Source organism: Corvus moneduloides, chromosome 8 (genome assembly GCF_009650955.1).
Source record: "Corvus moneduloides isolate bCorMon1 chromosome 8, bCorMon1.pri, whole genome shotgun sequence".
Classification (NCBI taxonomy): domain Eukaryota; kingdom Metazoa; phylum Chordata; class Aves; order Passeriformes; family Corvidae; genus Corvus; species Corvus moneduloides.
The window spans coordinates 14898821-14915145 of NC_045483.1; the positions used below are offsets into that span (position 1 = coordinate 14898821).

The 16325-nt window shown below is 34.5% G+C and overlaps 1 protein-coding gene across 1 annotated transcript in view; it reads left to right on the forward strand.

Moving 5' to 3' along the window:
- Window positions 1-16325, forward strand: part of ADGRA1 (adhesion G protein-coupled receptor A1) — a 263104-nt gene that overhangs the window by 145245 nt on the left and 101534 nt on the right. Inside the window, exons 9-12 of the mRNA XM_032116446.1 lie at window positions 10-208; window positions 1458-1607; window positions 4563-4724; window positions 6993-7208. Of these exons, the coding sequence (XP_031972337.1) occupies window positions 10-208; window positions 1458-1607; window positions 4563-4724; window positions 6993-7208 (727 nt within the window). The remainder of the gene's footprint in view (window positions 1-9; window positions 209-1457; window positions 1608-4562; window positions 4725-6992; window positions 7209-16325) is intronic.

The following is a 16325-nucleotide window of genomic DNA, read 5'->3' on the forward strand; positions in this document are numbered from 1 at the left end:
TGTTTATAGGTGGCCCAAAACTTTGGCTGGTATAACTGCTTACCACCCCTGTCTCCAGTATTCTTTTAACTCCGTTGCATTTCACAATGGCGCAGAAGAGGCTAAGGCGTGGCGTAAATGTAATCGAACTGGGCGCTGGGATGAAGAAAACTATTCTGAATGTCCTTATTCACAAGAAATAACTCAAGTTCTTCATGCTTTTAGTCAGGTAACATTGTGAAATCCAAGGCTCTCCTTCTCTGGTACTGATCTTGTTGAATAGCTTGCAAGAAGTGTTGGTTCATTCACAAGTTTGGGATGGATGGACTTTTAACAAAATGCTTACTTGAAAGACAACAATTTGTTTCTTTGGCAATTGGAAGTTGTAGTAGGAACAAGTGCCCAGCATTTATTACCTTTATCTTAATATTTTTTTTCCATTAGAGTGCTTAGAGTCGAGATGATTATTAGTAATGTTGACACAGTGATCAGTGCTTCACTTTGTTCTTTGTCTTCCCCTCGTGGGTTTATCCAGAAAGATGTTAATTTCTCGTGAAGTCCCATATCAGAGTTTCATCAGCTGAAGTGCCTTTCTTCTGTAGAATGCCTTTTTGATGTCTTCAAAAAAAGCACTACTTAAACTGTTTCTTAAGGATAAGTAAAAGAATGAGATGAAAAAGTAGGTAGATAGAAATTAATGAGGAAAAAAGAGCACAACAGGAGGATGTGGAGGATGGCACAGATGTATAACTGCCATGCTAATTTTACAACTTTCAGTTTCCTTGTTCATTTCTTCCCTAGTAGTAGTGCTAGATAAGACCACAGAAAGATAGTTTTCATATGGGTTCATAAATAGTAGTAACTAATATTAAGAGAGCCATTGCACTTGCAGGGTAATAATAAGGATGGTGTGTAGAATCCAGTTTGTTCTCCTGTAAGCAATGAGGTGATGTTGGGTTTCTCAGGGCTTTAGACACTGAGATCTTTACAACCTCTGAGGATGGAGGCTGCACAACTTCTGGGAGTGACCTGTTCAAATGCCTGACTGCTCTTATGACAGGAAAGATTTTCTTCACATCCAGTCTGAACTTACCTTGTTCTCCAACCATGTACCACTGTGTGTAGGAGCCATTGCTGACACTGTTGTTTTTATGAGGATCTAAAGATAGAGGCAAGGCAAGGTTGGTAGCTTGGTATGCTTTATGAGGCCAGATAGTTACAGTCTAGAAAAAGTAGACAAAAATCTTCAGAATTTGTTGGCCTGTTGTGCTGGTGTCTTCAGATAACAGCAATGAAATCTAAGACTTAAGGCTGAAGATACTTTCATGTGCCCCTGAAATGTATATCTATGGCATATTGATGCACATAAATCCATGAGAAATTATGGCAGGCATTATACCAATGGATGTGATCTCCAGTTTTTAAAGATAATGAAGCTAGCTGATTTATTAAGCCTAACAATTCTAATGTATTTTCAGATGCACATCAATTTGACAACCGTGGTTGAATTTTCCCGCCAGCTGACAGCCTACACGAGAGGTGCTTCCCTCTTTTCGGACAAAATGGATGTAATATATTTGGCTTATATAATGGAAAAGTTAATTGTCTTCGTGGATGAAGTTGAAGATGTAAGATATCTTCTCTATGCTGAAAAAAAGTATCACTTAGAAGAGAAGTCTTGACATATGGCCCTGTTCTTAATGTATGCGGGCACACACTGAAGAGTAGCTTCTAGAACTGATTGCTGATTGCAAATGTTCTGCATAAACTGTGATGTGTCTCTTTGTGCCAAAAAGGACAACTAAGTCTTCTTCTCTGATGACAAGGGCATTGCTGCTTAGGAATAAAACCTGTTTTTTAATGAGCTGCTTATTTAATTTCCTTTTTAATTTCTACCATGTCTAATGTGTTAGAATGGACTCTGTCTGGCCACTGGAGCTTCTCTTGTTTTCTTCATTGCATCAGGAGGTTTTCACTGAATTTTGAGAGAAGGTATCACTTCATGTAAAGAAAAGATAATATGTCTTTATGTGCAACTTTGTACAGAAATTTTTACCAGTATGTATGCCATTTTTGCAGGAAAATCTAATCAGAGTTGTGCAAACCCTATGGGAAAGATAGGTTTTTACAGAGAACAGAAATGTTCATCATATGTTTTTGCTGTTAATTTTCAGAGTAACTGCTTGCATAAAGATTTCATAAACTGCAATTTTTGAGCACATGATGTTTTCTTTTGGTTTGGCAATGTTCATTCCGTTCTGGCTCTGGGAATTATAACAGTTAACATTTTAGTGCCAATTTGAGAAAGTCTCCAATTTCACCATTAAACACTAGATCTAAAGTATATTATTAAGTGCTCTCCAAGAATCATGTTTCAAAGCTGCAACTTTATTTCAGCTCAAAATCCTGATAAGATCTTACTGCTTTCTGACAAAATAAAAATTTAACATTCAAAGGAAACAGCTGGATTTGCTATAAAGCCTCTTTATTTTTCTAGCAGCTGATGCATTTTCCATTAAAACTGAGCAGCATCTCTAATCTTTTAATTGACTTCTTCTGCCTTTCAAATAGATTTTAGTTTCTGCTTTTCGGTATCGAAACATCTCTATCTCCATCACTTATCTCTACATATCTAATTTAGTAACCCTTATTATTTTCTTAATTTATAACATTTCTCCTAATTTTTCTCTGTTTCCCTTTACACTTTCTTCTCTCTCTCAAGTTTCCTAAATAGGGTCCTCATTCACTGAACTCTTTACTACCACCCATTTCTTAACTCTCACTCAGAAGGTACAAAAGTATTGGTAAAATTTAAGTGTCAATAGCTTTGTGCATGAGGCTGTACCCATAATTATAAATAGGACTGAACTTTATTTAATAAAAGGCAGTTAGTTTGCAATTGACTAGGAACTGAAGCTACAATTATACGAATTCATTAGAAATCAATTAAAATGCAAATTTTCAAAATACTTTCAAAAACATTCTTACTAAATTAGTACAGTTTCTGTACCTCTTCCCTTGGATGCATGTCCCATTCCATGCAGGACTGTTCATTTTTTATACAAGCTAAAGGTACTTTATCCCATCTGGTGGTTCACCTCTCAAACAGGAGAGGTTCAACAGCAGCACGAGGGCCATATTTGCAACACTACGATTTTTTGTCAGGAAGATATAGATATATTAGCCCAATTTTTTGTCTTTTTAATGGCATGCCTTTACTCTTCATTAATGCATTTAATTATAGTATAAATTACTTCCTTTTCTTATTTCTCTCCTTTTGTATATTTATAGACTATTGTTCTGCCCTCAGTAAGTTACTGCCTAGTTGATTGGTATTTGCTTTTATAGTTTCTCATAAATCACTCCAGACTCTTAATGTGATTTGTTATTATTCATTTTATCAATAACTCTGTCACATTGTCAAAAGCCATCTAGAATTATCTAGTAATTATGTTCTCAAAAATAGATTAAATATTTCAGGAACAGTCACAGAAAATTTCACATATAGTCTCATTATTTGTTTCCTTTGCAGTGCATGTGAAATTTATGTATTTTTTTATTGAAAATGCAGAACTAACTTCAAAACCTCAGCCGTCTTTTAAATCTTTTTCATCATTGCTGAATTTCTGTTTTCATTTCCACTGAATTATCTGTGTATTTGCCTTATTTTTCTGTTTCCATTAGTGTGACTTTTTGGCTTTAACTTTTCTTTAGCAATATTTCTCAGTTGTTTTTCTCTTCTATATACCTTTTTATTCAAGTTTATTTGTGACAACTGGGTATATCTTTTATCTTTGCCTTCAAAAATATTGGTAACATGGTCATGTTGATTTTCAAATTTTACTCAAATGAAGCTTTTGAATTTTAAAAAGTAAACATTTTTATTTTAGCTTGAAATAATTACAAAAAATATTCTCAGTGGTATTTATTCTTTTTAAATGTAGCTACTAATAAAATTTCAAACACCTAGTTAACCAAAATCTGCAAAATGTCATCTGGTGAAACAAGATCTGTTATTTTGGGTTAGGCACAAGCATGAATTAGAACTACCAAAGCTACGGCTAATGAGATGATCTAAGTTTGTATCAGCACCTGAGCTATACTTCAGGTTTACTCCACTATGTCTGTAACAAAGATGTCTTTCAAATATATTTTCCCTCTGCTTTGTTTTTTCCTTCTCCCCACCCTTCCCCTTCAAGGTCCTTTGATTGAACATGAAGCAGTTCTTTAGAGGGGCTTGGCCAATTTTAATTAGTTTAAGAAAGAGGGTGATAATTCTGGAATTCTATTTATTGCCAGATGAGAGACTCAATTTGTGTGGTTTATCTAGAGGATAAGCTTTAAAGTTGTGAATTAGAAACCTCTTCCTTGATGTGAGTTGCACTTCTCCTTTCTCAGTTTTTCTTTTTCAGTCCATTTACATTTTTTATAAAATCAAAGCTGTCTTTCAATGATGGTTACCAAGAGAAGTGAGGCACCTGCCTTCATTGCCTTCATTGTACTCTTATCTGTTCTTTCTTTACTTTGTGAGTTTTACAGACAATACCTTTTCTTGTTTGTTTTTTTTTTTTTTCCTCTTCCAGGTTGGGGATGCTCTTATTGAAATTGCCAGCAATATAATGTTGGTGGATGACCATGTGTTGTGGATGGCTCAAAAGGAGGACAAAGCCTGCACCAGGATTGTACGATGTGTGGAACAGATTGCAAGTCAAATATTGACAAGCAAGACTCAAGTTATATCAAAGGTATTTCAAAAAATTAAAGTGTTTTGTAAGATTTTTTTTCTCTTGATTTCTATTTGCAAGACCAAAATATTTTTTAAATATCACCAGTGGTATAAAAAATGGTTTTCTTTGTTCAGTTGTATTTATTGTTACAATATAGTGTTCTTACTATTCACTCAGTTTCTATTTTTAAAGCCACTATAGTATACGGCTTTATTTGAAAGGTCCAAGTTGAATGAGTGACTGACATTTTTAATACAAAACAACATGTTCCCTTGCAATTTGAAGATTTTAATATGCCTTTCCAAGAGGATTGTAGACAATTTCTGCTTAAAGTATTTAGAAGATTATCAAAAAAGGTCTATCGTGTCCTAAACATTACTAATTTGGGGTTAGTTTTAGTTTTTCAGACGCAAACTGTACCTGTTAGAAATAATTTTTTTTAATCCTTGGCCTCCACCTACACAAATGTGTGACTTGGATACTGAGAGGTTGCCATTTGGAGAGTAAGACATTGTCTTCTTGCCAGTTTCAACATCTAAATAGCAGGAATACATCTGAATCAAAAGCTTTAAAGTTACCCTTTTAGAATTTTAGATAAATACTTTAAAGCCTTATTGTTCCTTGGGTTAGTTTGCTTGCTTGCTTGCTTGCTTTTAAACAACATGTATTCTTTTCTCAATTGTCCACTGCATTTACACAAAAACACTGTTTCGATGTGAGTTCAGGTACAGCAATAATGTATAAAAATAAAAGCAACCCCAAAAAAAAAGGAATTATAGGCTGAATTGAATTAGAGAGGAAGCCAAATAGCATAATAGCCTTAATTCATTCACTGTATGTTTTTAGAAAAGCAGTCTTCCAAACAAGGACAAAAATATATTGGACTGTTTTTTAAAGGAAATTTTTTTGTTTAATTCCCATTTACATAAAAGAATCAAATTTGCTAAAAGTATTTATATTAAATGTGTAGTGACAATAATGTGACATCTAGAATTATTTTGCAATGTGACAGCGAGGAGGGCTCTGTTGTTTTATACTTACATTTCTTTTAAATGTCAAGTGACAAAGGTCAGGTTTTTTCCCCATCACTGCTTCAGAAAGATGTTGACATTACTGAAAAGAGTAACTCTATGTACTTAGATATGTGTCACTAACTGTTTTGCCATGCTTTATCTGGCTAAAATAGCTTCTCATGGTTTTCTGTAGGAGAAGTAGTTTACTGTTGAGTGCAATTTGTAAATAAACAAAAGCTGTGGAGTATTTCCGCTGTCATCTTATGCCATACCAAACATGTCTGCTCCTTTGGGAGGCCAGCCAGGAAACTGTCACACAGAAATTGCATCTGCTTTCTTTATTTTAGAAAACAGTAAATAAAAATCCCCCATGGCTTAGGCACCCAGTAGCTTCTAGTACAATTCCAAAGGAAAAAAAGAGAAACTCTATAAACTGTGTCAGCCTTGTGACATTGAATCACAGAATCATTTAGGTGGTCAAAGACCTTTAGGATCGAGTCCAACCATTAATCCAGCACTTCCAGGTCCATAGATCACTAAACAATCTATGCCTGGAAGCAGAAACCATGTAGTCCTATCAGTGTGCTACCAGTCTCCACCTGTTACAACGTGAGCTGTTTATCTCATGCACAGGCCTGTGATGAAATGAGAATGCTGGTTTAAGGGTAGAGATGTGTCTCTGCAGTCTGCTATGACCTCTGTCTCCATACACTTCACTTTGCTAAAGGGCAGGCCAAAAATGTACCTGTACCATGGTGTTGCACTGAACTGTGTAGTCATGTTCAGTATTCTCATGGAACAAGGTCTGTGAAACGACTCAGCCACTAAATAGCTAAGAAGGTTTCTGCTGCTTTTTTGAGGTACAAAAGCACATCCGTATTCAATTTTTAAATAGTTCTTAAGCCTGGTGTTGCTAGTTCACTTTATAACTCTGTCGCTTTAATTCCAGATTCCATGGGAGTTGATAATGATGAAATTGCAAAACTGATGTAATAATAACTAATGTAACTGATAGAAACAGGATCGTGTGTATATATATATATATATATGTATATGTAAGAAAGAAAGATTGAAGCAAATCCACTATGCTGTTGTAGAATTCTATATCATGTTTTCAAATAAGTTCTGTTTTCTTTCTCAGCCCAAGGATATACGTAAGTGTATACATGCACAATCCTTTATTGAGTGTATGCAGTTAAGTACACAATGCACATACAATATTGCAAGTATGGTTAATGAGTTTGTGACATGACTATTGTCAATGTTTTCACAGGTATCTCGTAATATTGCTCTGGAAGCCTTCATGATCAAGCCATCCAGTTTCACAGGAATGACTTGCACTGCCTACCAGAAAATAACTGCAAACTCGGACAAGTCAGTGACTCCTGATTTGGGAAGATGGGAAGCAAATCACAATCCTGATGTATATTTGAATTTCAAGTGCAACACTGGCAATCTGGATGGTTCTTTGGTGAATTCTTCTACCAGGGTAAGTCAGTATGATTATAAATATAAGTTATCTATTTTATTTATTTAGTGTTTTCAGTTGCACCTTTAGGCAGAATACTGATTTGTAAAATTCATATTTTATGTGTTGTTAGCACTGTAAACTGGTTAATAATTTCAGCATGTAAGTGAGCTTAAACTGGTGTATTGAGTGTAACTTATTTTGTTGTGCTAATGAATATTCCATTAATATAATCAGGCAGAATGCAGGATGTGAATAGAGATGAGTGAATGTCTTGTTCTTTCTATCTCTGAGTCCAGTTCTGCGAACTTTTCTATGTGTAAACAATCTCTTTAAATTAATTTGGAGATACTTGTTTTAGTGAGGCACTCTCAGGGGACTTTACATTGCAGAGATGTATTTTTTAGGGGAATTACCTTTACTTCTGTAAATAATATTACACTATCTTCTGGACTTTATGCTGAGGGAGAGTGTTTTGCTGGATTTTTGAGTAGTAGCTGAAGAAAATAGTAAATAAGCGTTTTAATAGAATACAATGTTGTTATCAAATAATGAAGTGGATCAATTAAATTTTGATCTAGCAGGAAATGGAATTTTGTATTTGGCTGAGCATGTTATTAAATTTAAGTGTTAGTGTTGAATTTTTTATCCTTCAACTGAATCTCAGTTTAATAGGCTTATTTCTTGAAATACTTACTATGACAAAATGGTCCTTTTCTGGACAATATTACTAGTTTATTGAACTTGAAAGTATTTTGATTGAAGTTTCGTGCATTTTAATCTGTATGGACTATGCAGTCAGTGATATGGTACTTTGTGCTCCCAGGATCTTCTGCTAAAAGGAGTCATCTTAATAATGGAAGAATAAGTTAAATTTGTTTCCTTTAATGGAGTTCATTTTTTTCTGTGAACACTTTTAACATGTTTTATCTATATGAAAAAGAAAGGTGTCTGAAAAAGAAATGAGTTTGCCATCCATAAGGTGAAAACCAAATGTCAGAGATCTAAAAGATGCAAGATTTCTTCAAGAAGCAACCCTGGAACACTCTGAAATGTATGGGATAGTATTATTGATATAGAAATAAATATGGGATTACAGCAATGGGAGAGTTTTCTTTATTAGGTCCACCAATATATTCTGTACTTCTTTAGAAACTGAGTACCAACATTTTTAGTAAATTAATCTCTTTATAGTTGAATGGCCAAGCACTGGTGTATCTCTCCTGTTATAAAAATCCTACCATAATTGCAAATTCCTCATCTGTCCTATCAGCGTGCATATGTCAAAGATGTAGAGTAAGACCAGCTATGTGAAGCCCCTTTCTAAAATGTAGTCAGAATGGCACCATAGTGATCTCAGTAAAATCTTTCCTTGTATACTTTGAACCTACCTGATTTTATACAATATAGGGAAGGGAAATGCTACTGATTATACAAAGAAGCCAGGAGAAAGTGAGCTTGTTCTCATACAAAGCCATTTTGATGTATGTAATATATATTCTGACAGAAGTGACTTTATTAGGTGGATCTCTGCCTTCACCTGTGTATGAATTTGTAAAGATTGTAGCAGCACAATAGAGGAGATCATAAACTCAGCTAAATGTTGGTTACATGGCTTTAGGTTTTAACACCACGATGTACTCAGGCTTTAAATGTGGTATGTGAATAAGTAGACTGGATATATTCCTTTAACTTAATCCTGAAATGCAAGAAGTTTTCATTCACTGCTCTCTGAAAGTTTTAGGCTAAGCACTCCCTTAATTCATTCTGAAATTGGTTACATTTCTTCACAGTCAAGGAGAAGGATATGTAGAATTGTAACTGATAACAGAAAATGGGATTCTTTATCATCATCCACTAAGCAAAATTGTTTCTGTATTTGCTCATCTGAGGTAAACCTACTTGATTGTGCTATGCAAAGTTTATGAAAATAGAGAATCTGTGATAGAGGTCAGAATTGTTTCTTTTGTTATATCTGACCTTTAGAACTTCATCTTAGATGCTGAGATTATTCTTAGAGTCTCTTCTATTTATCATAGGATTAATAATGAAGAAGAAAAAACATCTAATTGAAATCACCCAGTAGAACTAGTAATACAAATTTAATTTATTCTAATAAAAATGTGAAAAATTGCTTTAGAAACTTATTAAAAGAGAATGTTTATATGTTTTTTTGTGCTAGAAAGTGTAGCCCTCTTCGAATTTCTAATATTGTAAATCATCTGCTCATATACAATTTTATATGTTGTCTGTTGTTAAGAAATTGCACTAATCAATTAAAAAAGTGAATACTCACAAAGCAAAGTGTGGGCAGTTGAGGGGAGAAGGCTGAAATAGCTGAGCACAAGCTTTCTTGTGACTACAATCAAAGCTTTTGTAGCTATCCATAGTGATATTTCTGGTCAATGGTGGGAAATTGATACATATTTAGACAGTGGTTTTCTGTACATAACTTAGTCTGATCTGGTTATTATGGGATAGAAAGCCCCAAAAATGTTGAGAAGTATCAAAATTTAAATAAATAAGTAAAAAGCAGTTAAAAAATAATAGACTTTGAAAATTAAATAATTTAAAAGACACTGAAAGAGGTCCATTCAGAGAAGTTTGGGAGATAGCTGTTAAAATATATCTCTGTACACTTATGGTTCAAATATGTTGTAGGTCTTTTATAGACTAACTTTCAGTGTTTTCAGATACCCTAAATCAAAACATTATTGCACTTTGATACACAAATTTTTATCTTTAAATGTAATTCTGACTCTGTAGCCAGCTGCAAGTTTGAAAAGAATGTTTTACCACTGTTGCAGATCAGAAGTTTTGTCTGGTAGGACTTAGACCCAAACGCATTCTCTTAGATCCCATTTTTGCTGTTAACAGGGGGCTTTTGCTACCTGACTGGACTCTAATGGGTGGGGGGAAAAAAAAAAAGGCTCAGATACATATTCCAAGTTTTTGATACAGTATTTTGACACACTGGTTGTTTCCCTCATTTTCCTTTAATGATCTGTTAAAGTACCTTTAATGGGATCCTCCCACGCTGGGTCTCCAGACTGAGATCCTATCACAGGAATACTCCTGAGGCACAATTCTGTCCCATGAACTGTCTGTGGTGTAAGGATATCATGATAATGATGTGATAATCACACACCAACCAGGCTGTTGTAACATTTGAACTTGGAAAATGTAAGAATAGTTTATGAAATTTTAGTGCCATTCAGTGTGAGTCCAGTGTCTGGTTCTCATTTGATATGAGACCTGAAGCATACTTGGAACCTAATCTCTGTTCCAACCTGATTCTGCAAAATATCTCCAGTGTGCAAAGGTAATCACTTAGACAGGTAACCCACCCTCTGACTCGGTAAAATTCCTTTGGTATAGAATGAACCTTTAAACTTCCTGTATTATGGTAACGAAATGTGCAGTTCATGGGTAAGTTTGGTATTTGTGCTTCAAATTTAAAGTATTTTCTGAACATAATTTATAGTTTCAGCTTCATTGAAAATGCTTCTCAAATGAGAAGTCTATTCCTACCTTTAATTATTCTCCTGACACACAAATGAATTGGAAGCAAAGTTTTGAAATTTCGGTAATGTAATTTCACATGTAATCCCTGACTTCTGAATTCCTCATATTATTCTCCATGCATTCCATTCAACTTTTCAATTCTATTTATTTCTTCTATGCCCTGAGCCAGACTGACCTTTTGATTTGTCAGGTTTTATTACAGGTAGTGTCCATGTGATAAAATGTTAAAAGTTATACTGGTACCATACTAACCACAAAAACAAATTCTAAAGTGCTTGGGCAGAATCCTATGATTACTTGCATATACCATGTTGAGATATTACGCAATTTTAGAAATATTCTTGTCTCAGATACATACTGGGAAATCTATGCAAGAAAAGATTTTGTCTTGCATAAAATAAATTTTGATTGTCAGACCATAGATGTAATGCATATATAATGATAAATTCATAGGTAAAAGTTACCAGGAATGGAGAAAAGAACTTAAAGATTTCCACCAAGTGACAAGAGAGTAGGGTAAAGCACAGAATTAAAAATCCGAGGAGTATTTGTTAAGGGGAAAATTATTGTTGCTGATTGCAACAGGCTAGGTTGCACATCCATTTTAGGATACAGTTTCCCAGTTTCAGTATGCATGTGTACAGAATTTTTTCAATACATAAAGATGAACTCAGGAAATTCAGAATTAAAATAATGTACAGGATTTGTGGAAAATGTAGTACAAAATGAACATCCTTTCACAGAAGATAGCTATTATTGATTTTTCTGGTTCAGTGTATCAGACTAAATGTTCCCCACTCCAGATATTCTTTCATTCCATACTACATTAAAAGCAAATATTTTTCAATCTTCTGTTGAGAACATTCATGTTGAAATATTCAATAACCACATGCATCATATTAAGAAAATACTATCCAACATAGTCAACAAAATACTGTTATACTACAGTATGTCACAGTATATTGTTAGGGTAATTTTGTGGTTTTTTCTAGCATGTAATAACTACTAGGTTGATAGACATCATAAATGTAGCATGAATTATGTTGGCATCATCATTTCCGTCGTGATTGCCTCTGATTTCCCAGCACACATTGCTTCTTAGAGAGTATTGCAGCACTTTCTCATCAACTATGGTGAACTTTGAGTATGTCTGTAAAAATTTTTTGCCCATTTTTCTCTTTTCTCAATTTTCTTTCCATGTCTTAGTGCCCAAAGCGTTTTGCTCCTCCTCTCTTGGATAATGATATTATTTGATAATTTTTCCTGGTAACTTACAAGAAAGTTTGCTTGGGTGTAAATTTATAAATTGATTTTACAGTAACTAATTTAGGACTGTTTCTCCTTTCTGTGTGAGTGGGTGGGTACTCTCACAAAGATACATCTTAATGTGATGGAGGCATTTTAAAGTTTGTTATGTTTTACCTGCTTCATCCTTTTGCATTTATTCTACTTTTTAAAAAATCTTTTTTATATAGTTTTAATTTAATCCTCTAGTGGTTTTTACAGTGATTTAGAATCTATCCAGACATATCTATTTATTCAATATTCTAAATAATCACCTTCATTCTAGTTTTGGCGTTTAAAAAAGGATCTTTTCTATTCATCCTAATTCTTAGACATAAGGTCTAAGAGGTATTGAAAAGTAGCTTTTGGTGTCTCTCTTATTACAGACATGGAATCCTTGTTTTAAAATAAAATTAAAAATGAGTAAAAACATTTAGCAATATGATCTATAAACTAGTATATAAACTTTCTGTGGAGGTATTAATTTGCTTGCAGGTGGGTTCAGATTGTATACTGAGTATGAGCTATGGAAAAAGATGAAATGTCTGTCGCTGAGGTAATTAGAGGGTTTAACTTCAAAATCAAAACCAGACAAGACAAACTGAGCCTCTCTTTCCAGTACACTCAAATCACATTTTTTATATTGATAGCCCTTACTTCTATTCCTTCTCAAATAATGACTTTATATAATGTCTACTATGACACCTGCAACGTTTGTAGTTTGGTGTTCTGTGTTCAATATACCTTCTTTTTTCTTTTCTCTGTACATGCTTCTGTGGCCTTTTATAATGTGGGTGGTCATCCTGCACTTACAGATCTTTCTAAAGATTGAGAAGAATGAAACAGTGTCAAAATACTATTAATGCCTGTGTGAAAAATGTCAATAATCTTAGGTATACAGAAATGTTTCTACAATTCTTATATGGGTTTATCAGATGTTTTAACATCTAAAAATTATATGTTTTTTGAAAGTGGGAAAAATTTAGCACTTCTTTCTGTTTCATAGGTGCTTAGAAGGAACTTTAAAATGTGTAATTACAAGCTTATGCCCTTTTGGGGTTGTTTTTTTTAATGTCCTTTGCCATTTCACTTTTAGCAGAAAAAAAAGGTTATTCTGCAAATAACAACAGCCATCTGTGTGTTTTCTAAATTCCATTGGTGCTTCAGAAACATGTATTTTGTTTAAAACTTAAATTCATTTCGCCATTCAGGAATTCTCCCTTAATGCTATGTACAGTTTGAAGTCCAAACTTGTATGTCTGAAGAAGTGAAAAGAAGTGTGAATATCTTGAAGAGAATAAATACAAGGACAAAGGGCTTGGGAGAATTAGCAACTTGTATTTGATGCAAAATTCCATTATTTGAACTCACATTTGCTTTCCTGCGAGACAAACTTCTGTTCCTGAACGCATGAATCATACTGATTTTATATATGCTGTCAATATATATCTGAGAGATGTGCTGCCACTCTCTAATCCACAATGGCTGAGTAAAAAACAGTCCTCTGATTTTCAGCACCATTGCTCTTGTTACAGAAAAGTTCTCTTGGGATTTCCCAAAGGGCATTATAAGATTAGTTTCCTTGTTATGAACTATCAGACTCCTTCATGTGCATTCTGCTGTTAAATAATAATTTGTACACTAATTAAGATAAACCACATAACAAAAACCCATTGACACCGTAACAATTAATAACACAGAACATCAGTTGTTGGAACATATTTTAAGTTAACTTGATGGTACAAAGTTAATAATGACCAACTACAATACTGAATACAAGTGCAAGTCCCAGTTCTGCACTGGCTTTTGAAGACTTAAACCCCAATTTTCTCATTATATAAAATAAAATAACCCATAATTTTCTTTTGGTATTAACAGTAAACGTTTAACATTTTTATAGAACTCCCTGTGTAAGTTAAGTATTTTTAACTGTTCTTTTCTAAACTCTTCTTTTTAATGTTTATTTTATTTTCTCAGAGAATGATTGATGCCACATAACAGAACATATATCAGTATGTGATAAATAATTACAGATTGTTTCTCAAAATCTTTTTCATGACATGGTTGCTTAGGTAATTGATTGTTGCCTATTTTAGAGAAGGCATTTCTAATTTCTAAATCAGTAATTTTAGTAACTGTGAAAGTGCATTTAGAAGTTTTTAGTTTTTCTTTCTTTTTTCTTCTTCCTTTTTACTTTTGTTTTTCTCTTTTCAGTGTTGGTTTGTTGGCTTATGTTGGACCACAAATAGACTGGTGGTAACAAAGAGTTCACTAAAATAGATTTCTTTGATTATTAGGAGGTGATATGGCTGGATATTTTTTCTGAATGTGGGTTCTTCTAGAAATTCTTGATTGTTTTCTGACTTTTTAGTCTCCAGCTGTATGTGATAATTTGAGGAAATAGTTAATAGCACACGTGAGGAGGCTGCTTTGGAGGAGTCAAACCCTGCATGTGGTATAAAGGTGCTCATGGAAGGGTGGAGCCTTTCTCCTTATGAAACTGACCATATTGGCTGGAACTTCTCTTCAGGAAAATGCAGCAGTATATGAGGTCGTGTATCAAAGATTTTTGTGTGGGTTATGGTTTTATGTACATAGAGGGATTAATATGTGTGATTTTCTGTGTAGTAGTTAGGGCACTATAATTGCTACATTGTAGGAACTTTCCAAAGAAAATATATATGTGTGTGTATCTCCAGAAAGATAGTCATTACTGGGTATGTGGTGGAAGTCCAGGAAATGGGTATGTTACCTCTATGTTTTATGTACAGTGTAGACCTAGGGGTGCAATTATGTAGAATACCTCTTCTAAAGCGACTTATGAAGATGAGTATACCAATGAGTTGATTAATGAAAGGCCTAAAATGTTTCAGAACTTTGTGACACAGGAACTGAAATTTCAGTTAAAATATTTCTGTCTTGTTGTTATGCTGTTTATGAAGAAATTATTTAACTGGGCAGTGTATTTCTGTGGTTTTGGTGGGCTTAGCTGGGAGTAGGCGTTCACCCTGATTTCTTTTTTACTGCCAAAAAACCATCATACTAGTAGAAGTCTCTAACTTTCCTTTTTTGGCTTGAAGGATTTAATATTTCCTTATTTAATTGACTGTTACCACTTTGTAGAACTTGTGAGATGTTCTGTGTCAGTGTGAATTCACGAGTACTTTGCATAGTCTGACTTGTCTCTAAAAATAGATATGAAATTCTGTAAAGTAAAAAATCTTGTTGTTGATATATTAAAGTAATAGTCACTAAACATAAATAGATTATTTAATCTATAAGAATTAATTTTTATATTGTTTTAAAAACCACTGAAAAATTCTGGCATTTTCTACTATATGAAAAGAGTGATAAACTTGTACTCATCTATGAGCATACATGCACATACACCTGTGTTTATACAAATGACCTGAGGGAATGGCCTGAAGCTGCGTCAGGGGAAGTTTAAGATGGATATTAAAAAGGTTCTTCACCCAGAACTGGAACGGGCTCCCCAGGGAGGAGCACCCAGCCTGAGAGAGTTCAAGAAGAGTTTGGACAATGCTCTCAGGCACATGGGGTGACTCTTGGGGTGTCCTATAAAGGGCTCAGAGCTGGACTTGATGATCCTTGTGGGTCCCTTCGAACTCAGCATATTTTGTGAGTCTGTGAAATAACTTTATTATGGAATTGTAGCTGGCTGTTATCAGAAATAGTGCATCCAGCAGCAGCAGAGCAGGGATTGTCCCACTCTACTTGGCACTGGTGAGGCCTCAGTGTTCAGTTTTGGGCCCCTCACTACTAGAAAGACATTGAGGTGCTGGAGTGCAGACAGAGAAGGGCAATGGAGCTGGTGAAGGGTCTGGAGCACAAGTCCTGTGAGGAGCAACTGAGAGAGCTGGGATTGTTTAGCCTGGAGAAAATGGGGCTTGGGAGGACCTTATTGCTTTACAACACTTGAAAGAAGATTGTAGTCAGGTAATAAGAGATAGAACAAGAGGAAATGGCTTCAAGTTGCAGCAGGGGAGGTTTAGATTAGCTATTAGGAAGAGTTTCCTCATGGAGAGGGTTGTTAGGCATTGGAACAGGCTGCCCAGGGAAGTGAAGTCACTCAAGTGACTCAAAAAATCTGTTCAAGACATTCAAAAAGAGCTCAAAACACATGTGGACATAGGGGAAATGGTTTAGCAGTGAACATGGCAGTGCTCAGTTAACTGTTGGGCTTGGTGACTTTAGAGGCCTTTACCAAACTTAACAATTCTATGTTTCTAAGTTTCATGGTTTTGAGGACTGGAATCCTGTGTTCTGTGTGTATGGGGTTAGCAACAGTTGTTCTGGAAGGATAATGCA